We start from the raw sequence: 27,345 nt of genomic DNA, 5'->3' as shown, positions 1-27,345 counted from the left end.
ACCTCAGGCATGAATTCCACCCCTCGCTTTGCAGTTGTTAACATTCTAGTGGATCCCAGTCTCATTATGGGAACAGGCGGTGCAAACGAAGCAGATAAAATCTCTTGAAATCAAAGAATTTTCGGCCAAGAAGAAATTGCTGAATGTGACCCTCTTTTCCAAGTCCTGTGTTTCTTAAGTGAAAAATCAGAAAGGGTAAGGGAGAAAGAAGTGACTTATTCAAAATCACACAGGAGGTGGATGGTACAGCTCCAGCTTTCTGGGTGGTTTATTTTTTTATTTTTTTAAGAAAACAGCAATTCCAGAGATAGCTTCCTCTTGTTTCTTATTTATCTAATAGATATGTCCCTGGTCTCTCACAGTAATTTGTGGCAATGAAGCTCTGAAGGTGTGTGTGTGTGTGTGTGTGTGTGTGTGTGTGTGTGTGTGTGTGTGTGTGTACACTAACCTCATGGGCACAGAGTCTACCATAAAGAGTGCACACGGGAAACTTAACTACTTCTGTTCCTATGGGCAGATTCCAACACCACTGCCACTGTTAGTTACCCAAAGAAGCAGTGAGCCCCAGGGGAGATCACAGAACTCAGATGGAGAAACACTGGGGGAGGGGATTCCAGTTCTGTAAGAGGAAGTAGGCAGTTGTGTACCTGTGTGCTTGAGTTACGACAGTGTGTGCCTTTTAAAGTCACATGGGAGAAAAAGAAGGAAGCATCACTTTGAAAAAGCTGAACCCCACACGCTGGGGCCTGCAGCAGGATGGACATGACTAATTGGAGGACTTGGGGCAAATTAAAAACACTGACATCCTTGTTCCAGAAAGATTAGTGGGAGACAGTGCCCACAAGGCATGGCACCAAGCATGCCACCCTTCACACAGCTGAGAATCCCCTGTGCATGGCCAGATCACAGCCCGTGTCTGCCAATTGTCACAACCTTGTCTAATGGCGCCCAGCCTGCTCTTCACAAGAAGCTTTCAAGAGTCTAGCTGAGGGAAGAGCAGTAGTTGTGGACAGTGGTGTGATCGTAGCTGCTTGGGGAAGAGGCGATGCCTCTCCGAAGAGGAGGTAAGGTGCAGATCCAGCAGTCCCTGACCAGTGAGCTTCCTTCATTGCCAGCCTAAAAGGGTCTGGGTCTGCATGCAGCCAAAGATGCTGCTTCCTCACACTTCCATCAAGAGTTGACCTTGGAGAGGAAGAATACAGCATTCTCTTATTCTCCATTTCTCGGGGGAAAGCGTGGGTCCACACACGAGTGCACTTGTATGTGTAGGCACACACAAAGAGGACAGAGATTGCCTTCTGGGGCTTCCCCTGTCACTGTCGACCTTATGGTTTGAAGCACAGTTTTCTCACTTAACCCACAGCTCACTGTTTAAGACAAACTTGCTGGTGGCCATCAAGGCCCTGGAATCTGCCTAGCTTTGCCTCCCCAGCACTGGAGTGATTTTGCAGAGTGGTATTACAGACAGATAGCACATGCGTGGATGCTGGGGAGCCGGACTCCCTCATGCTTATGCAGCAAGCACTTTACCCATTGATCAGCTGCAGTGCCTGACACATAGTAGGTACTCAGTAGATGCTTCCTGGTGACTGCAAACATAAGAGGTTATCCTAGATCAGTATTTGATGGAGTTCTCCCAGTTCTCAGGGGAGATCTGGTATTCAGTGAAAGGTGTTCCTGGTAATAAAAAGAAAGAGAGAGAGAGAGAGAGAGAGAGAGAGAGAGAGAGAGAGAGAGAGAGAGAGAGAGAGAGAGAGAGAGAAGGAAGGAAGGAAAGAAAGAAAGAAAGAAAGAAAGAAAGAAAGAAAGAAAGAAAGAAAGAAAGAAAGAAAGAAAGAAAGAAAGAAAGAAAGAAAGAAAGAAAGAAAGAAAGAAAGAAAAGGTTTGGGGAAGGATTTCTTTGTGGGTTTTGGTTTTTTGTTGTTATTTTGTATTTTTATGGGTGTGTGGATATTCCCTTTCATGTATGTATGTGCATCGTATGCATACCTGGTGCCTGTGGAGGCCAGAAGAGGGCAGCAGACACCCTGGAGCTAGAGATAGAGGTGGAAATGAGCCACCACGTGCTAGGTCCTCTAAACTCTCAGTAAGCACTCTTATCCAATGAGTTATCTCCTCAGGTTTGAAGCATATTAACAATACTAAATTGAATATTTCAACTTAAGAAATATTAGCCTGCTATATTATAAATAGATTTAGTATCATTTTGCATGCAAACTAAGTGTAGATTATATTATAGTGTTTTAATAATTACAGGTTTTATAATGAATTTATCTATATTTTGCTGTAAATGTTATTTAAAAACCATCTTTCTTCATCGTCTGCTCTTTGAACTCTTTATTTAGAAAACACACTTAGTGGCAGTGTATGGGGAAATAGAAGGAGGCAGAGAAAGACAGGGACGAAGGACCACAGGGACGGAAGGAAAGGGTCACAGAGACTTAGAAATGAAAGTGGGTCTGTGAGAAAGTCAGGAGAATGGGGACATGGGTAAGAGGGGAGGGAAGAGATGACAACCCAGCCTGATTTTCACACGAACAGGATCATATCACTGTACATGTTTGGAAATCAGGTCTTCAAAAAGGCCTAAGTAACGAAAGACAGAAGTAGTGTTCACTGGGAAACACTCAAGCTGACCTCAGTGAGGGTGGAGAGCTTGAGTGTCTACGAGTCTCTGCTACAGGAACCACCCTATTGCTGCTCTTTTTAAGCTACAAACATTAATGGACTAATATGGAATTTTAAGCTGTGAAGATGAATTTACTGGATGAGGGACTGGGAAGAGATGTGCAGCATTCCCACCATACAAAACAATTGGCTTAACCTCCAAAGCACACATAGTTGTGAGATGCACCAAGATAATCAGGGAACGGTGAGATTTTAGTGCGTATTGCCGTCTACAATTTATTTAATTTCAAATACATGTAGCCTCGGCTGGACTTTAATTGCCAGTCCTCCCGCCTCTGCCTCGTGAGAGCTAAGGTCACAGCTGTATGCCATCCCACCAAGCTATCACCTAATTTTTAAGAGTGGCTGAAAGGGGCAGGAAATGGGGCTATGTCAGCAAAGTGCTCAAGGATGAGGACCCGAGTTTGGTCTTGGGCACCAAGTCAAACAGCCAAGTGGAGCAAAACACACCTATAATCTCAGCAGCGCTGGGGAGGCAGAGACAGGAGGATGCCCAGTGCTTTCTGGCCTGCTAGTCTAGCTGAATCAGTGAGTTCTGGGTTTAGTGAGAGACCTTGTCCAAGAAAAATAGCATGTAGAATAGCTGAGACACCTAACATCTGTATCTGACCTGCATCTGCACAGACATGCACACACGCACACACAGAGAGACAAAGACAAACATAGACACACACAGACAGAGACAGACATACAGACAGAGACGAATACACACACACACAGAGACATGAGTACACATGAACACACACACACACACACACACACACACACACACACACACACACACACAGCAACTGGCTTGCAATAAGAGCAATTGTAGCATGCCAGTCGATGGGATTACCCAGCCTCCACCACTTATGTTAGAATAACGAGTTGCTTTCTCAGCTTTCTTTCTTTAAATAAATTTAGAGTGGGGGTAAAGTACATGTGACATGAACTCCTGTGGGAATACTTTCTCTGCCTCCTTCTGTCAGTCTGGCTTCTTTCTTCCATTTTTGTTTGTTTGTCTATTTGTTTGATTTGTTTTTGTTACACGGCTCCTCAAACTTCACATCCTGAATTTAGGGAAAGGTGGGGCTACATCAGTTTCCACTGGTGGGATCTACAAAGCTCGCAACTTTCCCTGAAAGGCAGAGCGGTGCTGTGGGAAGCCTACGGCTGGCAGCTTAAAATCAGATGAGGTAGTTCGAGACTCTGACAGGACCACGTCACTTCCCAAGCCTCTGAGACACAAATGCCACTGCCCTCCCTCTATCCCATGTCTGGGGACCTTCGTATGGGGCCTTCTGATGCTGCAAGGCTGGCATCTGCCACTTACTTTCAAATGGCTCAGTAAAATTACTATGTGGTCGTATAGCCAGAAGAGGGCCATAAAGCAAATACATACCCAAATGTTAACAACAATCCGGACAAAGGATGTATAAGTACCCAGGTTTTCTCCAAATGGCAGGAACATGAGGTCACTTTCAGACACACAGCACTTGATGAGCCTGCAAGGACCGTGCAAAGATAAAGTGTTTCAATTCAGTTAAAGACAGGTGGCGTCCAGGTGTCACAGCTTTCAGGATATTAAAGTCCATCCCATCTGACTGATTTGATTATTCAGCGATTGTTTGCTGAGCATCTGCGAGCCTAAGTGCTGGTGATAATTCAATAATGGAAAGACACACTCTTAATCTGACAACACTGATGTTACGGAAGGACACACAGGTCAGCCGTTGGGGGTTAAGTAGAATCCTGTGGCGGATGCTGTGGTGGCCCATGGAAAGACCATCTCAGCCATGCCTAGGTTACCAGAAAGACTCCTAGGGGAGACAGAGACAGAGGGAGCATTAGCCGGGCAGTGAAGGCTCGTGCTCTCCTCACAGAGCTCTGAGTTACAGTTTAGGGGCTGTAAGAACCTCAAAAGAAAGGTGTTGAAACCACATGAACCACGCCCAATTGAGAAGAATGGCACGCTGTCCTTTGTGCTGAAGCGTAGATTTGCGGGATGGGGTGAGGTGGAAAGGGGAAAAGGACCCTTTCAAACCTCCTCACTGAGGGGGACCCATTAAAGAGAATTAAGCCTGGAGGCAACGAGATCAGGTTTCCATTTCCAAAGGTCCATCTGGCATCAAAGTGGAGAATAAATTGAGGCAGAAGCAAAACTAATAGGAGGCGGCCACTTAGAAGCCCGTAATGGTTAGTTTAAGAGAGACAGTGACCTGAGCCACAGCCCTGAAAAATAACAGTGCACTAAAGATGGGACCAAGTGTGCTGAGCTAAAGACCAAGGCTGGTGCACTCCAAAGCTTCCTCTAGGACAAGCTGGTGGGCAGATGGGGAGCCATGGACTACAGTACTCAGGGGAAGGGCTGGAGGCAGGGCACAATGGGACACGGTGATGATATAAGGTACTCAGCAGATTTCACTAGGGTCTTCTGGAGACCAGCATGTGATAACCCGAGTCAGTGACAGATGGCAGTCAAAAACAGCATTTTCATCATCAACTATAAAATCTTACATAGGGACAAGCTGGAGCACATGTGTCTCGCGGTTCTGGGGAGTCTGCATTCTGAGCGGTGTGATGAAAGAGGGGGTGCCTAACAGCTGTGAAGTGTTGTCTTCCACTGATTTGACTGCTCTTGCTTAGCAACATTCCTCCCCCTTTAAACTGATTGCCATAGCTTACCAACGTTCCTCCTTCTTTAATAGGGTTGAAACCACACAACTGTTTCCCTTTCTGATTCTCTTTTCCATAGAAACTTTTTCTTCTTGGTTTTTTTCCACCTCTTCATCTTCTACCTCAAGTTTCAAGGACAACTTATATTATTACTAGGGGGAATTCTTTTGTTGTCTGCACTGGTCCGTCCGTGAATAAGTGTTTTCCAAGAGTCTCCCGGGTGAACATCTGGAGAGTTAAGTGGTGCCATAGTCAAGAAGCCCTGTCCTTTGAGGTCACAGAACTCAGAATTTAAATTCTCCCTCTGCATGTGCTAGCACATGCCCCTGGGTAAGTAATCTACGCGTCCCTCTGTTCCTCATTATCCAACCAAAAAAATAAAATAAAACAGCTTGTACTTCACAAGTCTGTTGCATTACGACAGACAATAAACGTGAACAGAACAGAGCCTGGTGCCCATAGACACACGTCTCTTCTGCCTCTGAAGGCTGTTTCCTGGGACGACTGAGCTGGTACTCAAAAGAGGGCTATGATTTTCCAGTAGTAATTCTGCTGTAGAAGTTCAGCTGTTTTAATGAACTCTGTTGCTATTATTCCCATTATTGTTGTTACTGCTTCCAGGGGCTTACGGGACCCGTGTCTACAAGCCTTTGAGCAATACTTGAACATATCTGTATCATTATTATTTCTGAATCCCCTCATATCTTTGGTGCAGCTTGGGAATTGTCTTTCTTTGCTGAGTGCTGTTTTACTGAAATAACCAGATGTCTCTGCAGCTTGTCATTTCTGGCCACGTACTCTCTGGCAGATACTCAGTGGTGTTCAACTAATACACCATGTCTGTGGAAGTTTTACTGGATCGGGAGGAACTGTAACTGTGCTGTTCTTGACACACAAAATGAGATACTGAGAGATTAAAAACAAGAGAGAAGTAAGGACTTCAATTTCACTGTGGGCCCATAAAAATACATTACAAACATTTAAAAATATTTATAAATGACCTGTTACCAATGTAACAGGGTGTTAGCCAGAGTTCTCTAGAGGAATGTCACTGTTAGAATGAATGCAGATTATTATAAAAGGAGCATATTAGGCTGGCTTGCACAATACAAATTTGGGAATCACAACAACAGCAGTCTGCACACTAGAGTGGCTGAGAACCTTCAGCCCTTATGGCAAGGAAGATCTGTAGTAGGGTCCTGGGAGCTGCTCTGACCATGAGGCTGGATGCCTCAGATTCTCACTTTGGTGCTGATGGTCTAAAGGAGTCCTGGAGAGACACTTGCCTTCCGTCAAAACCAGAAGGCTGAAGAAGCTGTATGTTAGTGAAGTTGCCCACAGCAGTGACGAAGTAGAGGCACTTGCCATCAGGAGTGAAGACAGGCAGGCAAAAACAGCCCTGCAGTTCCCTCAGACCCCTTTCTATCTGGACTGCTGCCAGAAGGTGATGCCTTCTCTAAAGGGGGAATCTTCCCTCCCCGTCTGTCAATCCTTCCAAGAAATGTCCTCCCACATCTGCCTAGAACCTCATCTCGGTTAAAATCAGATCCAATCAAGCTGACAATCACAATTAGCCATCACAACTGCTCTGATAAACTATTATTAAAATATCATTAACTGTCTGCCTAGTTTAATACCATTGCCCATAAAGATGGAATCTATACCACTTTGTCATATTCCCAGACTAAGAGGGACAACTCCTAGTTTTCGAGACCCCAACTTTTATAGACTCTTGAACACTTCATGATACTATAGAAAAACTTAGTATAGAAAAACATAAAGGCATCCTGACTCATAAGCCAGTACCTTTTTAATTGAGGAAAATTTATTCTAGGACTGCTCTCATATCATCCCTGTTACTGGCTATAAAGTAGAAGAAGATGTCACTGTCTTTCTCCTGAATACCCTCATTGGGACATGTTGGTGAGACCTCCCCATCCCTCAAAAGTTCAAACAGGGTTTAGCTCACCAAGATGAGCATTGACTGTGTGGTATATGTGCATGAACATGTGTCCATGCCCACCATCTTGCATGAATAGAAACTCCAGTATTAGTATTTAAATATTTAATAGGAGATCCCATTAAGAATTATTTATGCTTAAAATAGGCCTATGTTTTTCACAATCCAATTATACTATTCATGAGAACTACACTTATTCTATCCTTTTCTTTTTAAAATGCATTGCAAGAACTAATTGATTTGCCTCCTCAAGATATTAATTAAGATTCATTTTTGTAAAGTGCTAAGACACTTACAAAGTTCTCTCCTGGAGTCCATGTCCTGATAACCCTGTGAGACAGACATGATCATCTTCACTCTACAGGTGAGGAAAAAGAAATTCAGAAGGTTCCCACGACAAAACTAAACCAAGATGTTCACAAGTGCTCCTGGCAGACACCTGACTGTGGTGTCTGCACTGCGTCACTGGCAGCTCCCACAGCAGCTGAGATGTCACATTCAGACACCCTCACTGCCACAGCAGACACGAAGGTGTTTGAATGGTGTGATGGGCCAGATATAGCATGAGAGGAATCAGTACGAGGAGTAGACCTTCTCGTCAAACAGAAGCCTAGAGTAAAATCCTAGCAGACATGTTTAAGGCATCTTGCACACAGGGAAGCTGAACTGGAACGTAGATTGGGAGTACCAGCACACCTCACAGAGAAAAATCCAAATGATAACATCTGGGCTTGTCCAGAGATCAGAGTCTAGAGTTGAGGTGCTTGGGACCAGGGTGAGATTGAGAGATCCTCAGGGGTCATAGAAAAAATAACCTCAGGGGTCAGTCAGGCTTAACAGCCTAATGCATACAGGCTTGCATAAGCCTTCCTACAGGCAAGGAGTAAATGTAATATGTTATAGTCCCTAAGACCTGGACCACCTCCTCAGCAGCCTTTACATTCTCTCTCACTTTTCCTTCCTTGCCATTCTTAAGCCGAGTCCAACCACAAGGTCACTTCAGTACCTCACTCACCCACATGAGCAAATACTTTCCAAGCTCCACCCCCAGGCCTAGAGATTCCCCTTTGGCCCTCTAATTGCCAAAATAGTGGACCACATCCATTCCTACCAACTTGTGGGAACTGTGTTGAAATATTTCCCTCATGATCACTCCTTCTAAAAACAATCCATGAGACTTGGGAATGCTGAAAGGAGAGACATGGAGAAGATACCCCAGGCCAGTGAGGACACTAACAGGTGCATCGAGCTAAAAGGGATGGAGAGAAATAAGAAAGTGACTGAGTGGGCACACAGGTGAGTGTAGACAACTCACAGAAGGGAAAGATGCTGGCCATCACATTAAGCCCTTGGGAAGAAAGGCCTGGGCTACTGGACTTGGTCCAATAAACAACCCTCAAACAGGGCAGGGACAAAACAGCTTAAATTAGGAAGGTTAACTGGGCCCTGTAATCCCATAGGAAAAGAATACAGAGAACACACCTGTGGGTTAAAAAAAAATAATGCACGTGTGTGAGGATGGCTGAGCGCCTGGACAGAACAAGTCAAGAAGGAATTCACTGGCAAGGGTGGCCAGACATGGTAGTAGAAAGCAACATTACATGAGGTGGTTTTCTCACCTGGGATTACAAATGCAAGCTAGTGCAGACCCATTGGCCTGGTGCCTCTGAGGATGGGGATGGGTGCGTCTCTGAGGTGTCTCCATCAGGCCCAGACAGCAAAACAGACTGAATCAGGCTCAAGTCCTTTCAGTTAGCTTTCCAATGATCATAAATTCTACCAGTTGGCTTAGCCCATTGCTGAGACATGGTGGTAAAACCCAGAGAAGGAGATGGTTAACAACAGTCAAGTATTTAAGAACAGTGAGGTGTCTGTGTGGTTTGAGTGCAGGAAGGAGAGAGCAGTGTTACTCAAGGAGGGACCTGGGCAGGAGCCTCCACTGGAGAATGCTTCCTGCAGGATCCAGGATGTATCCTGAATTTTAAAGGTTAGGAGGAGTGGACTTGAAGACAGACAGGTGGAGTGAGGAGCAGTGACAGTAGATGAAGCATTGTGTCATACACTTTTGAGCAGGATGGTGTGGGTACCATGTATAAATGCCTGAGAAAGCCAAACTACTTCCACAGCCTGCTCTCTTGGTCCTCTGTAGAAGGCTGGTGACTTCCACTGAGGCCATAAGACTTTTCCCATCAGTCCCATTTACAGCTGCCCTCCTTAGCTCTCACTGTTTTTCAGTGAATGCACATATAATTCATTCACACTAAAGCACAAAGGATGTGTAATCCTTTAGTGAGGAAAGCCAATAAGCCTTGGAGGGGTGTTGCTACTTAGAGAACCCTTACTTCCTTCTTACTACGGCATGATGTTTTCCTTCTTTTCTGTTGCTGTGATAAAAGTCAGTTGTCCAAAAGCAACTTAGGAGAAAAGGGGATTTATTTTGGCTTACTGTTTCAGAGGGATAGAGACCATCAAGGTGGGGATAACATGGCAACTTAGTGGAGCCAGGCCATACAAACCCAAAGCCAGAGTGACATATATCCTCCAGCAAGGCTCCACCTCATACATGTTCCATAACTGTCCCAAACACTGCCACCAGCTGAGGACCACGTATCCAGATGATTGTGCCATCCAATCTTGTAGGCTAAGGAAAGGAAGGTCCAGAGTGTAGCTGGAAGTTTCTCAGGTCCAACCTGGCTCCATGGTCCCATTTACAAAATAATCACTCAGAGGCTTAATATTAAGTACAAACTGTATGGCCTATGGCTCAGGCTTCTTGCTAGCCAGCTCTTACAGCTTAATTCAACCCATAATTATTAATCTATGTATTGCCACATGTTCCATGGCTTTACCTGTGTCCCATTATGTGTTGATCCTTGGATTGTGGGTTGGCGTCTCCTCCCACTCTTCGTTCTTCTCTCTCTCTCTCTCTCTCTCTCTCTCTCTCTCTCTCTCTCTCTCTCTCTTGGATTTTCCTACCCGGCTCCATCCTGCCCTGCCATAGACCAATGCAGCTTTATTTATTAACCATTTGGAGTAACACATATTGACAGCATACAGAAAGACATCCCATAGCACCAGAGATTCTAACCTCAGGACTGCATTGCTGGTTCTCACCTGGCTGTGCATCTATCTTGCAACAAGCAGTGTTCACATTTGAGCATGGGCCAAAGTTCCGTGCTTGAAGCTGTGGCTCTGAGGCACTTGGGAATCATCCCAGAGAGAGGCTGGTAGTTCTTTCAGGAAAGTTCTGAATCACATGCCTCTACTTTCCTGATAGCTGGCAGTTTTGTAGCCAGAGGAAGTGAGACAAAACTGTGAGCTTCCCTTTACCTGTCTGTGAAACTCCATCTACTTCACAGGTTTTTTCCTTCTTTGGGGTTTCCTGAACTAGCATCTTGACAATGCGCTTACCACCTCAGTAAACCTCCTTTCATCCTCTTTTCTCTTCTCTATGCTCTTGCCTACGGGGCAAGCCTGATAAGTCAAAACTACAGGTGCATCCGTCCATTCCCCACCATACACCCCTCCCCCTCCCCTCCTTAACCCCTGTGCCCGGCCTCAGCTACCTCCCCTTTCACGAGAGCCAAGCATTTCCGACCCCAGCTCCCATGCTTTGATGGTTCTTCCGCCTCTCACCCACCTTGCCTCCTGCCTCCTTGCTCTCCTCCTCAGTGTCACTCAACTCTCCCTCCTGCAGGGAGAACATTAACTCCCTGCTACTTCCTTCCTCCTATAATTTTCTTTTGTAACATTTAATATAATTTGCAAGTATCTTTTAATCCTGTGTCGGTGTGTTGACTTACCATGTGACTTTTACGCTAGAGTATAGATCCCCAGAGAGCAAGGACTGTGCCTGTTTAATTGCTCATGATTCTCTGTAGCACCCAGCACAGAGCCAAGCACATGGGTATGCTCCTCTATCTGCTCTTATGGCCTTTCTTTGGATGACTTCCTACAGTCTCCTTGGTAAATAAAAACTGAATGTTTATGGAGCCTACATTCTCTGGTGTTTTCCTTAAATTTCCTTCCCCAACATTTATTAACACATTATTGAGACATGGGTGGTGTTCTCTGGTCATTCCACCGATTCTCTAATCACATGATCAGTTGCCGAAGGACTGAAAGTCTTTTGGAACATTTTTGAAATCTCTGTGTACCTACTCTAATAGAAGAAAATGCTATTGGCACTCAGCAGTCTCTTGATAAATGAAAGTAGAGGTCAGCCTGACAACCCCAGCCTTCTCCTTCTGTATGGCAGGAATCTTCACATAACAGACGGTGAAAATACCTTTGCAGAGAGATCTTTTCCAGCCAGAGCTCTCCTTCCATTTTCTTAGGTTACTATTTTAAGTTTCAATAAGAAGCAAAAAATCGTATCTTGAAAGGGGATTAGATTTATTTTCAATAAGGAATCTGAATTGGGAATATATATATATATATATATATATATATATATATATATATATATATATATATATATATATACATATATATCCAGAATGTAATAACGGCAGAAGTAAAGCCTTACTACACTACACTTCTCATGTATGAGAGAACAAATCTTCCAGGTAAACATCTTTGGTGAGGTAAAAGCAAACCTGATGCAACCCAGCCTATTCCGTTCCCCTGGGAGCTTTGGGAGGCCACACAGTAGGACCACTTAGTCAAAGTGTGTTTCCAGCATCCTGGACTGGGAGGAGACAGGAAGGCAATCAGAAAGCCCCTTGGAGCCAGTGTCTTCAAACACAGGCAGGCTGGACACTCACCACTGATGAACGCAGGAAGCAGTCTCTTTGAGTCCCACCCTTTTGCTCCGTTCACAGGCAAAGCCAAGCAAAAAGGTATGAGCTAAGGATGCTACTGTTATGCCCAAAATGACCAGTAGGCCAGAAGTTCAGCATTCATCCTGTTATTCTAACTGCAGCTTATCACTTTGTTGCTTTACTGATAAAGCTCAGGCTGCTCATTTTTTCAATATTCTTTGGATGACCTACACTCTATCTGCCTGTGTGTGTGTGTGTGTGTGTGTGTGTGTGTGTGTGTGTGTGTGTGTGTGTGTGTGTAAATTTTTATGCACTTCAGAAATTCTTGAAGACTGGCCAAATCTGCATAATTCTCCCACAGAATTAATAGTTGATCATATAGCATGGGCCAGGTTTTTTTTTTGTTTGTTTGTTTGTTTTTAAAGAGGTAAGTTTGGCTAAAATCAATTACACTGTGAAACCTGCCAATGTTGGTGTTTGATCTCTTTGTTGCTTAATCCCCTGTCTCCACCTCTGGCTGGTGTTATGACAACTGCTGACAGGTGCCTTCTCTCTGCTCTCAGGCCGTGGCAGTCCTGAAGGTTGATGGAGGGCCATGCTATTCAAACAGCAGGTGTGGCTGAGACAGAAGCTCCTGGTGCTGGGAAGCCTTGCCGTTGGGAGCCTGCTGTATCTAGTTGCCAGAGTTGGGAGCTTGGATAGGTAGGTGGTTAAATCTACGCTCTACTCATGTAATCTTACATATCCCCTGATGTGACCTTCCTTGGGCTATAACTTTAAGTTGATCCATTTGTTATTTTGTCCCTCAAGACTCTCAAGAAACACACTTGGCTGTGCTGTTGATTTTGACTCATTAAGACCTCAAAGGTACAAGTTCCACACAGCTCAAATCAAGATGCTTCATCCAAATCCATCTGTATTCTGTGAGCGCTGACACTTGTTCTCAGAGAAGGCATAAAATAAAGCTGAGTACTTAAAAATAAATGAATAAAATATACAAATAAATAAATAAATAAATAATGCTGTCACTGACTAGAACCCAGTGTGGCCTGTGTGTATCTGGTGCTGACCTTCAGCCATTAAGGCACGGTAGAGATAGGACTATGTTTCTTCGTTTTGAAATTGATGCGTGGACAATTATGTATGCACCAGTAAAGAAGCTCATTGAGTTTACAGTCCCCTTCCCTGGAAAGATGGCTACGGGCATGGATTTTTAACTCTGTTAATTAGCTCTGGCTTTCGGGTACCCGACAAGGATGCTGTCATACAGAATGATTGCCCAGAAGGCACTGGAAAAATCCATGAAGAGGAAATTACAGAGTTGGGGTTTGGCTTTTAATAGACAAACTGTTGAGAGGTGCTGGGCGCTGCTAGAGTCCCCGTCATGACAGTTGAGTGTCCCTAAGATGTACCTTAATAGTTCCATAGTCGGGGTGACAGGTAAATACTGAGGACTTAATTTCCGAAATAAGGAGCTGCTATTTTTAAACTAATTCTTGTGATGACAGACTGGATTCAGTTCCCAAAGTCGATGAAAATGCATCCATGTTTTGAAGTGAAAATAGCGTGCATTTTCTTCTCAGTATCCTATCGTTCTGATGTTTTACAAGACAGCAATGGCCTTTGCTTTGCTTCAGCCAGTGTCCATCTTAACTGGTAAACATTAATCCCCCTTTGATGTTTCTCAGTTTAAAATTCCTCCCACTTTGTAACTGTGACTCAGTGCTGACATTCCAATGCTTACTCTTGACATGCCATTTAGTAGTAAAAAGCCTTGAGGTAACAACATTTGACCTATGTCAATAACAGAACTTTCATATGAAGTCTTCCCAACACCTTCAGTTGCCAATCATTGACATTTTATTGAGCAAATGGTCTTATAGTTATGAACATATTTATTAATCAGTTGATAGCAGTTCCCATCTTTAGTGTTCTCAGTTCATTGGTGGGAGGGCTTGTATAAGAAATTCCATCATTTGGTGGCCTTTCTCACAATCCCTTGCTTAAGATTTGAACAGACTATGTCTGAAGATGACACATGCTTCTTTAGGCTTACCCTTAGTAACTAGAGACTGCTTTCTGGGTGGAAGCCTGAAGTTACTTCCCTTGTCTCTTCCAATGCTAAAATTCTGTTTTGGGTCTAGCAGTCTTAGAACTGCTCTTTGGGAAGCAGGGCAGTGGGACATTTTCTCCTAGTGTTACATGTACTCTTGACTTGGGGAGTCCACAAAGCAATTGTCCTATAGAGTTTAATCTTCCAGGGTAGGAAGTAGAGAGAAGGAGGAATTTCAGAAGGAAGGCAGCCCTTTCCAGACAGAGGGAATTCCATCCTGGCACAGTCACATCTAGAGATGCCCTTGTCGACATTTTCACCCAGGGTCGGGCAAAAGGATGAAATCTTACAGGAAAACACTTGAGAGACATTGCTGCAGTGCTCACAGAAACAGTACTAGCACCATTCTACATGCCTAGGAGATAAGTCTGTCAATGAATACCTCAGTGAATTAGGGCTAGCTCCAAAGACAGAACCCAAGTAGGGCAAAAAGGATAATGTATAATATCCTCATGGGTGGCATAATCAAAAACACTTTTAACTAGGTATCTGTTGACAACTTTGTAACATCCAATTAGAACTCTAGCATAATAATCCCAATAAATTTATCAATTCACACTCTCCTAAATTATTAACTGTAGTTGTCCTGGTTCATTTGCTTTCTTTTGTTTTGTCAACTTGACATAAGCTAAACTCTGTTGGGATGAGGGACTCTCAACTGAGAAAATGCATCCATCAGATTTGCCGGTAGGCAAGCCTGTAGTTCGTTTTCTGGATTGATGATTGATAAGGAGGACCCAGCCCATTGTGGACAGCGCCACCCCTCGGTAGCTGGTCCTAAGAAAGCAGAGTGAGCAAGCCATGAGTGCAAACCAGTGAGCTGCTTTCCTCCAAGGCTTCTGCTTTAGTTCCTGCCTCCAAGGTCCTGCCATGGGCTCCCACCCTGATTTCCTTCCATGATGGAAAGGACTGTGATATGGGACTGTAAGCTGAAATAAATCCTTTCCTCCCCAAGTTTGCCTTTGGCCATGGGTGTTTTATCACAGCAAAAACAGTGGTAAGCCCTGTTTTTACAATAGATTTCCATTGTTTTCAACTTTCTGAAATGAGTGTGAGTTGTTTCAAGAATCACAGAATAAATGTTACAAAAATTAATAAAGACTCTAAAATTAATAGAGACCTAGATTAACAGAGCAAATCCAACACCATCCCCCTAAGTTCAACAAAGTCAGTTGGGCATGGCTTGAAGATACAATGGGCCTCTTGGAGAAGCAAGAGACTGTCTCATTGCCACAGAGAAGGAGAGAGGCTGCAAGTTGCTGGAGTCACAGGAAAATTTCATCTGGAAGGAATAATTTAATAGCCATTTTGATTAGTATTATCCACTTTGACCAAGAAACCTGAAAAGGGACTTCCTAAGTCAACCTAGTTGACTCATTAATTACAATGAATTTTCAGTTTATCATCAGATTATGTACAAAAGTAACACAATTTTCTAACTATATACATACATATATATATATATATATATATATATATATATATATATATATATTAGTCACTTTTTTCTGATATCATTGTGGCTATTACCACATCTTTCTCTCTCAGAAAAGTATAAATAGTTGTCCATTCTTCCTGGCTCTGTCCATTGCATTCCTTATCTTATAAATTCTAGTTCCTGACTTAAATTGTATGATGATGAGAATCTGGGATTTATGGCCCCATCAAAGTCTTTCTTTCAGATTTCTGGTCGCAGGTGTGGTGGGTCATATGCAGAACATTGATGCTTGAGATTGTTCCTAAAATCAGCAAAATGAAAGCATACTCTTGACCTTTTTAGATAGAAATGGAAAGAGAATCTTAAGTAGAGCACTCCTCTACCTGTCCCCCAAGGCCACAGGGCAGAAATTCTTACAGAATAAAAAGTTCAGCAAGGACCAAGACTGGAATTCTGCATGATGGTAATTCAAAGAGCTAAGGGCAGGGATTGGAGCCCCCGTCTCAGATTATATCTCAAGAAGGCTAAACTGCCATGTGAATGGTGCTAGACTGCCAAAGGAGAAGGGGGAAAAAAGGAGAGAAAGAAACAATAGCACACAATGCCTGAAGTAAATGGTCTCCTCTTTGCCCTTCAGCACCCTAGCTAAAGATGATAATCTTCTGCCTTCCCGATTTTCTAAATGATTTTAACTGGTGAGCTGTTAAAAAGCTATTAGTATGGCGGGTGTCACTTGTCTATCCTGTACTGTGAGCATAAGTACACGCCGTAGTCAATTAAGTGCTTGGTGAATAAAAATTTTAAGGAGCACTAATAAAAAAAAAAATCCCATCAATTATGTGTGCTCCACTGAATACAGGGTTGCTTAACATAAAATTTCCCAAACATATGTTCATTACGGATTGCAGCAGCCTGGGACCCAGTGGCTTTATTTATGCATGTAGACTCTGAGTCTGGGTGCAGATGCAAAACAGTAAGTTAAGTGGCAATGAGTTTTTTACAATGTCTCTCTTTTCTTACAGGCTCCAGCCCATTTGCCCTGTTGAAAGCCGATTTGGTGGCGCCCACAGTCAGGCTGAGTTCCCACTCCGGGCTCTACAGTTTAAGAGAGGTCTGCTGCATGAGTTCCGGAAAGGCAACACTTCCAAGGAGCAGGTTCGCCTCCATGACCTGGTACAGCAGCTCCCCAAAGCCATTATCATTGGGGTGCGGAAAGGGGGCACCAGGGCCCTGCTAGAGATGCTGAACCTCCATCCTGCAGTGGTCAAAGCTTCTCAAGAGATCCACTTCTTCGACAATGATGAGAACTATGCTAAGGGCATTGAGTGGTACAGGAAAAAGATGCCTTTTTCCTACCCTCAGCAAATCACAATTGAAAAGAGCCCGGCCTATTTCATCACGGAAGAGGTTCCAGAAAGGATTTACAAAATGAACTCATCTATCAAGCTGTTGATCATTGTCAGGGAGCCGACCACACGAGCGATTTCTGATTACACTCAGGTGCTAGAAGGGAAGGAAAGGAAGAATAAAACATACTATAAGTTCGAGAAGCTAGCCATAGACCCTAACACCTGTGAGGTGAACACGAAATACAAAGCGGTTAGGACCAGCATCTACACCAAACATCTAGAGCGCTGGCTCAAGTATTTTCCGATTGAACAGTTCCACGTCGTGGACGGAGACCGCCTCATCACCGAGCCTCTGCCTGAACTACAGCTCGTGGAGAAGTTCTTAAACCTTCCTCCGAGGATAAGTCAGTACAATTTATATTTCAATGCTACCAGAGGGTTTTACTGTTTGCGATTTAACATTATCTTTAATAAGTGCCTGGCGGGCAGCAAGGGGCGCATCCATCCAGAGGTAGACCCCTCCGTCATTACCAAATTGCGCAAATTCTTTCATCCTTTTAATCAAAAATTTTACCAGATCACCGGGAGGACATTGAACTGGCCCTAAAATATCACATTGTACAACACCATGTGTTGTACCCGGAGACACATGGCATCTCCTCTCAATTAAAATATGCACTTTCCCAGACGCAGCTCCCCAGTTCATTTCTCCATGAATACTTGTACATATGCAGTGTGTGACCAAATATAAGATCAATTCTTTTTAATTTCTACTGAAACTTTACAAAAAAAATAAATAATAAGTTGCTGCCTGCATAATTGTATCTTTTAAGCTATTGACAGATGAGAAGAGGAGGTGGTGGGACCGGGGGAAAGCGACTTCAGATATCCTCAAGAGTTAGTCTTCCTTTGATTCAGAACGTGTCACCCGCCGTTTTCATAGGTTTAAGCCAAAAGATGAATGTGTGAAAATGTACCAATGGCTACAAAGCTTCAGGAAGTAGACGGTTCAGTTTTATGGTTTTGCATTTCTGTTTTGTTTTTGTTTTTGTATTTGTTTTGTCCTAAGGTGAAGCTGGCTTTTTCATCCAGATACTGGATTGGTGCCATGAAAACAGAACACACTATTTTCTTTTTATTTAAGAGACTGTCTTATCTCATAAAATGGACGTTGTTCCAAAGTTCCTATGGTGATTTTGCACTCTTGTTTCCTTGTTTGGACCATGGTATCATCTGTAGCATGTCAATCACGTGCCGGCAAGTCCAGTCCTTTCACTTCCACGTGTATGTCAGCAAAGAGAAATGTCCTGTACATACTGTAAATGATGTAAATATCAGTTTCACACTAAGTAATTCTATTTTGTAAACTGAATATGGCTATTTAATTTATTGTGAAAATTAAATTTATTGTGGTATTTAAAATGGAATGGATTAAAATTACACTATGTGCAACTTTTCTTAAAAACTCCTTTTACTGTGTGTACCCCCCCCCACTGGCCTTCAGTGTGGAAGCTGTGTGTGTGTGTGTGTGTGTGTGTGTGTGTGTGTGTGTGTGTGTGCGCGTGCTGAGGGTACACCCCCTGTTGGCCTCCAGAGTAGAAGCTGTGTCCTTTAGAGGGAATGTGGAGAGCTTCACTTCATCATAAGATTTCCAAGCCCCTGAGAAAGTGTACTTTAAAGGGGAGGTTGGGAACACTCTACAAACATCTCACCCTTCTGGAAATCAAGGAAGGACAGCCACGTCAGAGAACTCCAGTGCTGTTCTGACTCCAGGTATGTACATAGAATTCCCAGGCCGCTGTGCCAGAGAGAAAAGGGGAAAGGGGAACCACCACAGAAGGCTCACAATTGTCTTTGAACCTCTAATCACAGTCAGACCAGGAAATAAAATAAAATAAGATTAGAACACATGTGTGATCGCTGTACTGAGAGCTGCTGGGGCTGGACAGATGCAATAATGGTTCCAGAACTCTCTCTGACAGGAAAATGCCTTCATCTGCTCAGCTATGAGATCAAATCGCACAGCATCGCCTGCCATAAACAGACAGATGACCCACATTCCTGCCCAGAGAAGGTAGCACTAAATTGGGTACCTTCAGAACATCAGAGACTCTGGCCTGAATGCCATTCAGAAAGGGGGAGAAAGAGTTATAACAACACCAGCAATGGTTCATCTGCAACTGTAGATGCTTAGCAAGGGGGAAATGTTTGAGAAGGCCCTGCTGAACACTAGGCTGCATAGAGAATCACAGTGATTTCCTCTTGTGGTCATGAGGGTCTGTTTTCTCAACTTTCTCCTGTCTAGTGATTCGATGGTCATCTTTCCTAAATAAATAGCCCTTTCTTTACCAATATCAGCGTGGATGGTCTCTCCAGCCACAACTTTGGCCATCATCTCTTCTGTCTGAGTTACCAGGACAGTCGTCCCCCAGCAGGACACTGGCAGGCCAGCAGGTCCTCACTGTGCAGTGAATGACTCTGGAAGGCAAGTCTGAGGTCTAAATGTCCGTCACTTCTCTCTAAGGCAGAAAAGAAGCCAATACACAACCCTGCTTCATTCTTCCTGGTGTCTCAACTCTCAGCTAACCATCCGAGCATGCTCTCTGAATCTTACCTTCTAAGACATAATCACTGGATTAGTATTAATCTCACACAGGTACTACAAGAGCACCATACCAATAATATGGACCTGTACCAGTAACTATTGAATTATACCCCATGGGAATACTGGTATTTCTAAGATTAAGCCTCAGCCAATGAATTGAAATGCCTCAGTACTAATGTGTTCCATTATATATTTTCTTTTTTATTTGTTTCTCATCATCATATATTGGCAAACTTTGGTGAGTTATACTTAGGACATATGAAACAATAATGTGATTTTGTAGTGCCATGTAAAATGATCAAACTAAGCTAATTAACATATCTATCACCTCAAATTCTTACTAATTATGCCATGAGAAATTAGAAATGTACTCTTAGTGATGTTCTAACATTCAGTAGTCAATGATCAGATGCATGCTATACTTGATCTGAAAAAACAAACAAGCAAACAAACAAACAAACAGACTTTTCCTCCTAAGGGAGGTTTAAAATGCTTCACATGGAATAATCAGACTTTAGTCTAAGATTCCATTTGACTTCAGCCAACCTTTATGCTTTCAGTTTTAGCTCAACAAGTTCAGGAAACCAAAGGCGTCGTGATTTCCAGTTGCTGCACTTTGTGAATGAGTTGATTCAAAGCTTTCAGAGCCGGGGCCTCAGATGGCAGAACTTGGGGGTAGCATGCTTCATTTCACTGGAAAAGCAATCACAGCAGTACCAAGTAAGCCAGGTAGAGAAAGAACATGTGACTTAAGAGCAAACTTCCACTGTGGACTGGAAGGCCCCCTGTTTAGAAAAAGGTGTCCTGTTATCATCAGACAGGGAGCAGACGACTAGAAAAATCCACAGCTCATTACGGTCACTCCACTAGGGCTCTCTTTAATGAGTGACTGCTCTTCCAGCATGAACACCTTGCGTTTCTCCCAGAGCCTTGGCGGCACTGCATAGCTTTGTCACATAGTTGCAGCTGGAAACAGAACGTGAGTTTGGCAATGATAACATTTCCAATGGATCGTAAAGTTGGAGCACCATTTTGGAACCAAAGGAATTTCAATTATAATTATACATAGAACCCAAGGTAGAGAGAGAGAGCAGGAGGTGCCCAGACCTGAAGATGGACATTTTAAAATCCCAAGTCGATTCCTTGCCCACCTAAAACCACCACACATAAAGTCACACTTGATTCAAGAACTGAAAGTTCTCACTAAGTGTCACACAATACAAGAGATGTCTAAGATACTTTAATCCACACTTAACGATGTTTACTCAAAGGGTTATAGGTCCCTCATAATCATGTATGACCTTAGATTTACTGAATGTATGTTGATGGACTATGAAGAATGGTCTTTTGCCAGGCAGTGTGTTACTCATAAGACCAATGTAACCTTCTGGGAACATGGCCCAGGGTGTTTAACATGATACCAGGATCATCCTAGATGAGAAGCACAAGGAATCAGAGACACTGTAGACACCTCAATCGAGGGTAGTGACCAAGTACAGTCCAATTTCTAGCTCTGCTGACAAGCTTTTGATTTGTCCCATTAGCTACTGGCTAAATCATCAGCCTCATGCCAGGATTTTGATCCTAGTGTCTTGCTGCTGGAATCTTTTGCACTCTTTTTTTTTTTACACACTTGCCAGCTATTTCTCACTATGGAGAAGAGTCTCCAGTGTAAGCAAAATTGAAAACTGCAGAAACACCCCTCCTAAAAGCGACAAAATACCTCAAAGTCTTAGCAACATGAGATAGAGAGATAGAAATGCAGAATAGTTTCAAATAAATATAGAGCAGATCTTGCCAGAAAGAGTCAAGATCTTGCCAGAAAGAGTCAAGACAGCAGTGTAGTAAAAAACAAATTCAAATTGGTATTATTTAGGTATTTCAAACCACTGTGTCTTCTTAAGAAAAGACTTAGATCTCCTTGTGTCTGTTGATGCATTTTTACTAGTAAACCTTTCTTTAATAGCTAGTGCAAAAGTGAAATGTAGCCAAGTAGGATCTTTTGATAATGTTCTAATTAGTGATGCCTTACTATACATCATACAGTTCCTTTACATTTCAATTTTTAGTGTTTTTTTTTTAATTTTTATTTTGCTTTCATAATTTTTGCCTTCATATTTTGCCTTCATAAATGTGTGTGTCACCCTGTGCATGCCTGGCTTCCTCAAAAGTCAGCAGAAGGTATCAGATCCCCGTGAAGCTAGAGTTACAGGTCCACGTGAGGACACCATGTGGGTGTTGGGAACCGAACCTGGGTCCTCTGGAAGAGTGACAAGCGCTCTTAACCGCTGAGTCACCTCTCCGGCCACACTATTTTCAAGTTTTTAAATTTGCATACAATTAAATTGTATCATCCCTTCTATGAATCCTAGCACAAGTTCATAATAATTAGAAACGCCGTAGAGCCTTGAAAAGGTGGACAGCACTGGGCATGTCCCGTAGAAAGCCCCAGATTCCGATTACCAGTGCGTCTCTTGGAAGCAGCTTGGTTGAAAAGGCAAGTCCTTCCAGTCCCACAAAGTAAGCATGCTTGGTCTTTCCAGGCGAGTTCTATCACCAGTCTGTGAGCCACGTTAGCCTGCTGACTTTCCCAGAGCTGTGGTAAGAGGACTTACTCCTCAAAAGCAGCCTCTGGACAGGGGACTCAAATTGACAAGTGGTGCCATTTTGAAGAATAAGCTGACCATGTACATTTATGAATGAACATGCCTTAACTTTGTACTCCCTTCCCATTCACGACATCAGAGAACAATCTGGTCAGACAAAACTACCTGTCTCTTTCGTCAATTAGCACTGAAGTTTAGATATAAAACAGGAGGGAAAAAAAAGAAAACGTGTAACGACTGCTTGTCAGAGGAGAGAACCCTGATCTTGATCGTAGTTTCAATACAGCTCTTTAAGAGTAAAACCTTCTGGTCACACCTGGTGACAGTGTGGCCACCAGAGTTCATAGTGTTAATGGGTGTGTCAAAATTGAGAAGCTCTAGGAGAAGAAACAGCTTGTAAGAGAAGAACAGAAAGGCACAAAGGAGGCCATGCTGGAAGATGGTATGTCTCCCCAGGATGTGAGCACAGCAGAATGAAGAAAACAGCTGAGCAAAATTTTAGGGTATGAATGAGTCTAGCAGAACCAGGAAAGCTGGGAAAGGGTCACATGGAGATGCTGTCCTAGAGGCCCTCAGCCATCCTCACAGAATCAAAAGCGTTCTTGAGAATCAAAGATCCAGGCAGAGGAGGACAGCAGGAGAGGTAGGAATGATAATAGAGAAATGTAAAATTGTAGACTTTGATGTTGGGGAAGGGGGCCACAAGTCGAGGCATATGCTCAGCAGCTAAAAGCTGGGGGGGGGGGAGAAAATTAATTTCCTTTGGAGGCAACACAGGGAAGCCCAGCTCAGACAATAATTTGATTTCGGCCCAATGAGATCTATGTTGAACTTACAAACCTAGGGAAATATAAGATAAGACGTTTGTGTGATTCTCAGGCACTAACTGTGGTGATATGTTATAGCGGCCATACGAAACTGACCCAGACCATAAGGGAAAGTGAAGTGCTCCCAATATGTGGTTGTGTTCCATCAGTCTGTGCTCTGCAGTCATAAACAACTGATGAGGCCACAGACACGGATCCCAAGGGCATCTCCACACGTGGCAGACAGCAGTTCTGAAGAGAGAAAAAAAAAAAAAGGAACCCTGCACACTTCCTAGGTTTGCCAGGCCTATTAAATGCACACAGGAACCCTCCTAGAGACATTGTCCTGTGGTAAAAATAAAAAGAAAGACCTATCAATTAAGTCTCAAAGTTTATAAACATAGTTATAGTGGGAACTGCCACAGAATTCTATGGCCAAGTACTGTTCATATAACCTTTGTGTGTGTGTGTGTGTGTGTGTGTGTGCACATATGTGTGCACATGTGTGTTCATATTCCCAATTGTATGAGACCACATGTAAGTACCCACATTGGGAGGCCAGAAATTGATCTCAGGTGAATTTCGTGCTCATTCTCCACCTATACATTGAGACAGGAACTTTCCCTTGAACCTGGAACCTACCCATTTGCTAGGCTGACTTGAAAGCCATCTTGCTTTCAAGATTTCCTATCTCCTTCAACCCAAGTGCCTTAGTTAGGGCTTCTATTGCTATGAAGAGACACCATGGCCACGGCAACTCTTATAAAAGAAAACATTTCAATGGGACTAACTTACAGTTTCAGAGGTTCAGTCCATTGTCATCACTGCAGGACATGGTGGTGTGCAGGTAGACATGGTGCTGGAGATGGAGCTAAGAGTTCTACATTTTGCAGGCAACGTGAAATGAACTGAGATACTGGGTACGGCTTGAGCATATATGAGATCTCAAAGCCCACCCCCACAGTGACACACTTCCTCCAACAAGGCCGCACCCACTCCAACAAAGCCACACCTCCTAATAGTGCCACTACCTCCAGGAGTCATTTTCTTTCAAATCGCCACACCCAACACAGAGATCATAGGTTTACCACAATAACCATTCAATGTTTATGTGGGTCCTGGGCATCTGGACCCAAGTCCTCACGCTTGTGCAGCAAGTACACTACCCACTGAACAATCTCCCCAGCCCAATATTTTTAGATACATTTAAAAGTATTATTTTCAATGCTGAAAAGACAAAAAATAAAAATCCTTTCTCCTTTCAAATCTGTGGACTCCAGACTCGATCTAGAATATCAGATGTACCCAAAGACCAGGAGCCTTGGTGCTGTTCCATTTATCCCAGGTTCCACTCAAAAGGCCTCAGAAAACCTGTTCTTCAGGAAAGCATAGTACATTCTTTCCCCTAAGGCTAATGGAATTAAAGAGCACTTATTGATCATCTACTATGTTCCTAGTTTCTGAAGGACCTATCGGTTATTAGGAAAGGCATCAAGGAAAGCTAAGAGTTGAGGATGGGAACAGAAAGCATCCCTCCAGAATTGCAGTTCAGGACCACTTGTCAAGAAAAGCTTTATAATTGGTCCTTTTTATTGTATATATCCACCTAGTTCTTAAAAGGATTTCAAGTGGCAATTTTCTTGTTAAAATTTGTTTTTAATCTTATTCTTCTGGATGTATTTCAACTTCTTGTACTTAATCAACTTTAAATACTAAGATGTATTGAGTGCACACAAAAATATGAATTACCATTAAGGCTAGAGTATGCACATGTTTAATCCACAGGTAACACTTATTGACATATGTATTTGTGTTTGAAAGCCTGTTGAAAGAAGCTAATGGTAACAGTTCACTATGGGGCTAATTCAAGACTTTCTTCTGATAATGGTAATGGGTCAAATTTGCGCAGCTGACTTTTAAATGCTAATTCCAAAGCTGTTGTCCAGCCAAACTATGAGCACAAGCAAAAGAAAAGACACACTCAGTTCATTAATATTTCAAAACCATATCAACCAACCTGGAAACAGTTTGATAACAGAACACAACCTGCAAGCCAGAGTGAGTTGTGTGCTCCTGTCATCCCAGCATTATGAAGGCTAACGCAGGAGAATCTCGAGTTCAAGGCCAGCATAGCCTATGCATCTGAAAACAAACAAACAAACAAATAAATAAATAAAGGAAAACAGCACAGCTTGCCTAAAGTTTCAATCCATATAATATAAGAAATATCACGAGTGAATAGATATGTGCCCTGCAATACAAAGATGCTGACCCTCGTGCATAGGAAGGCACAATCATTGTGTGGTTAGGCACATGGACATATTAGTGTGTGTGTGTGTGTGTGTGTGTGTGTGTGTGTGTGTGTGTGTGATTGTCATTAATTCCCTAACAATGGCTCATTGGTGACTCTTACATTACATTTGTCTTGACCTGAAGAAGTTTTTCATCTTGGAATTGTATCAGGTTTCTCTGAAAGCACAATGATATTTAAAAACAAGCCAGGTGTTTATCTGCTGTGATTGTCTCTATCTTTCATGTTTGAGCATCTGTCATTAATGTTAAAATGGTATTTAACTATTCAGGACAAAAACTTACTATTTTAAATTCTGAAAATGTGGAATGGATAGCTCCCTGTGGGATCCTGGAATAGCCTTGGAAACTCTAACTGAAGATCTAAATATTTCCAGACAAAAAAAGTACTTGAAGTGAGGGCTCACAATTACAGTGGGAGAGCTGAACACATGCCCAGTGATAGTACCTGTGCCTATGCCTGCAACCTAACAAGCCATTATTTTGGGTGGAGTTTATTAAGGGCCAAATTATTGTGTACTTTGTGGCTACACTAAAAGATTACTTTCCAATTTTTCTTTCAAACACTTTTAAAATAGTAAAATATACAATAAAAATTCTTTATTTACATTAAGTGTATTTTACTCTCTTTGTCTGGTTCATAACTATGTAGGCCCAGCCCCTGCTATGGGCTTCCAAAACATTTCCAAGAACCCCCTGGAAACTTGTTAGCTCTGTTGACACACCAGCTTCCAAATGTCCAAAGAGATATTACAATGGGAGGGGTAGATACTCATTTGCACGTGTATGTGTCACATACACACACATAGAGTGAGAAAAAGACACACACACACACACATACACACACACACACACACACACACACACACACACACACACAGAACCCACAAACCCATCTTTCCTTGTTTTATATTCCCTTTTTGTAGCACAACCATCCAAAGAAGACTCAACAAAGAAGCTCACTCCATGTCAGTAGTCATAATCCTCTCAGAGTAGCACCAGGCTGTAGCAGAAAACACATCCAGGCAATAGACCAGTACGCAACACTCAGACACTGATAGATGTCTAATAAGCAATGATCAATTGAATGAATGAATCACTATTTCATTATGATGTGAGTTTTACTGATGTTTTAAATTTATCTTCTTATTTTTTTCTTCTACTGTAGTGGGTTCTCAGCCAAAAGACTCTAAGATCCTTTATGGAAATTGGCCTTTGAAGGTCAATTCACCAGACAGACATGGTCCCCAGTGTTAGATGCAGTGCAGGATTTCGCTGGACTCCAAAATGCCCACTATACTTTAAATTGCAAGGTGCAAATTCTAAGCACTGAAGGCTAACTTCAAAGTCAAGTCTTCAAGACTCTCTTATGTCAGCTACCAAATGGCACTGTCCTCTATGCTTTGTAATATATATTAGTAAGTCAGCAAATGTCGACACCTACTTATGTTAGAGCTGTTGGCCCTAAGTAATGTGGGCCCTTAAATTCTCCCTATTAAACTACTCAGTTTTATACTTAATTAAGCATGTGTTGAAATTGTAAGTTTCAAAAACAATGACCAAAACAATAAAGTAATTGCCATTATCATCCCATTAAATCAATGCTTTGAATATTCATTGTTTTATAATTTTACAAGTGAAAGTCTTAGTTCACTAATGGCATAGAAATTAGAGCTCATTTTTGTTGTTAATTATACTTGAATTCTACCTCTGTTGCATGTTAATGCCTCTTATCCTGGGAAAGTGCCAGACACAATATGGTGGATATGAAGTGGGCAGTTCCTAAGACAGGGACTCCAGAGAATGACAGCGATCTACAGATAAACCATTCCCCCAGTATTGATTAGGAAAAACCTTCATTCATATTCAATTTGACACATTTGGGAAATCATTACTATTACATACTAATTAAAGAATGACAGAAGCTTGTTGCTTGAGTAAAGTTCTGAGTGCGCAAATAAACAGACTAAGGACGATCCACTCTTTCCTATTTTTTTAATGGCAGAGCTGGCTGCAAATTAAAAATGTTATTCTCTGAATCAATCTAGT

At 42.7% G+C, this 27,345-nt stretch overlaps 1 protein-coding gene across 2 annotated transcripts in view; it reads left to right on the top strand.

Moving 5' to 3' along the window:
- The window catches only part of Hs3st5 (heparan sulfate-glucosamine 3-sulfotransferase 5), a 281,180-nt gene extending 262,746 nt beyond the window's left edge, over positions 1–18,434 (top strand). For both annotated transcript variants that reach the window (XM_006984313.2, XM_016002798.3), the window contains exons 4-5: positions 12,633–12,771; positions 16,643–18,434. In XM_006984313.2, coding sequence (XP_006984375.1) covers positions 12,665–12,771; positions 16,643–17,576 — 1,041 coding nt within the window. In that variant the 5' untranslated portion in view covers positions 12,633–12,664 and the 3' untranslated portion in view covers positions 17,577–18,434. The remainder of the gene's footprint in view (positions 1–12,632; positions 12,772–16,642) is intronic.
- The last annotated feature ends 8,911 nt before the right edge of the window (positions 18,435–27,345 follow it).

Source organism: Peromyscus maniculatus, chromosome 16 (genome assembly GCF_049852395.1).
Source record: "Peromyscus maniculatus bairdii isolate BWxNUB_F1_BW_parent chromosome 16, HU_Pman_BW_mat_3.1, whole genome shotgun sequence".
Taxonomy (NCBI): domain Eukaryota; kingdom Metazoa; phylum Chordata; class Mammalia; order Rodentia; family Cricetidae; genus Peromyscus; species Peromyscus maniculatus.
The sequence above is the reverse complement of the archived record's forward strand: the minus strand, read 5'-3'. Positions and strand labels throughout refer to the sequence as shown.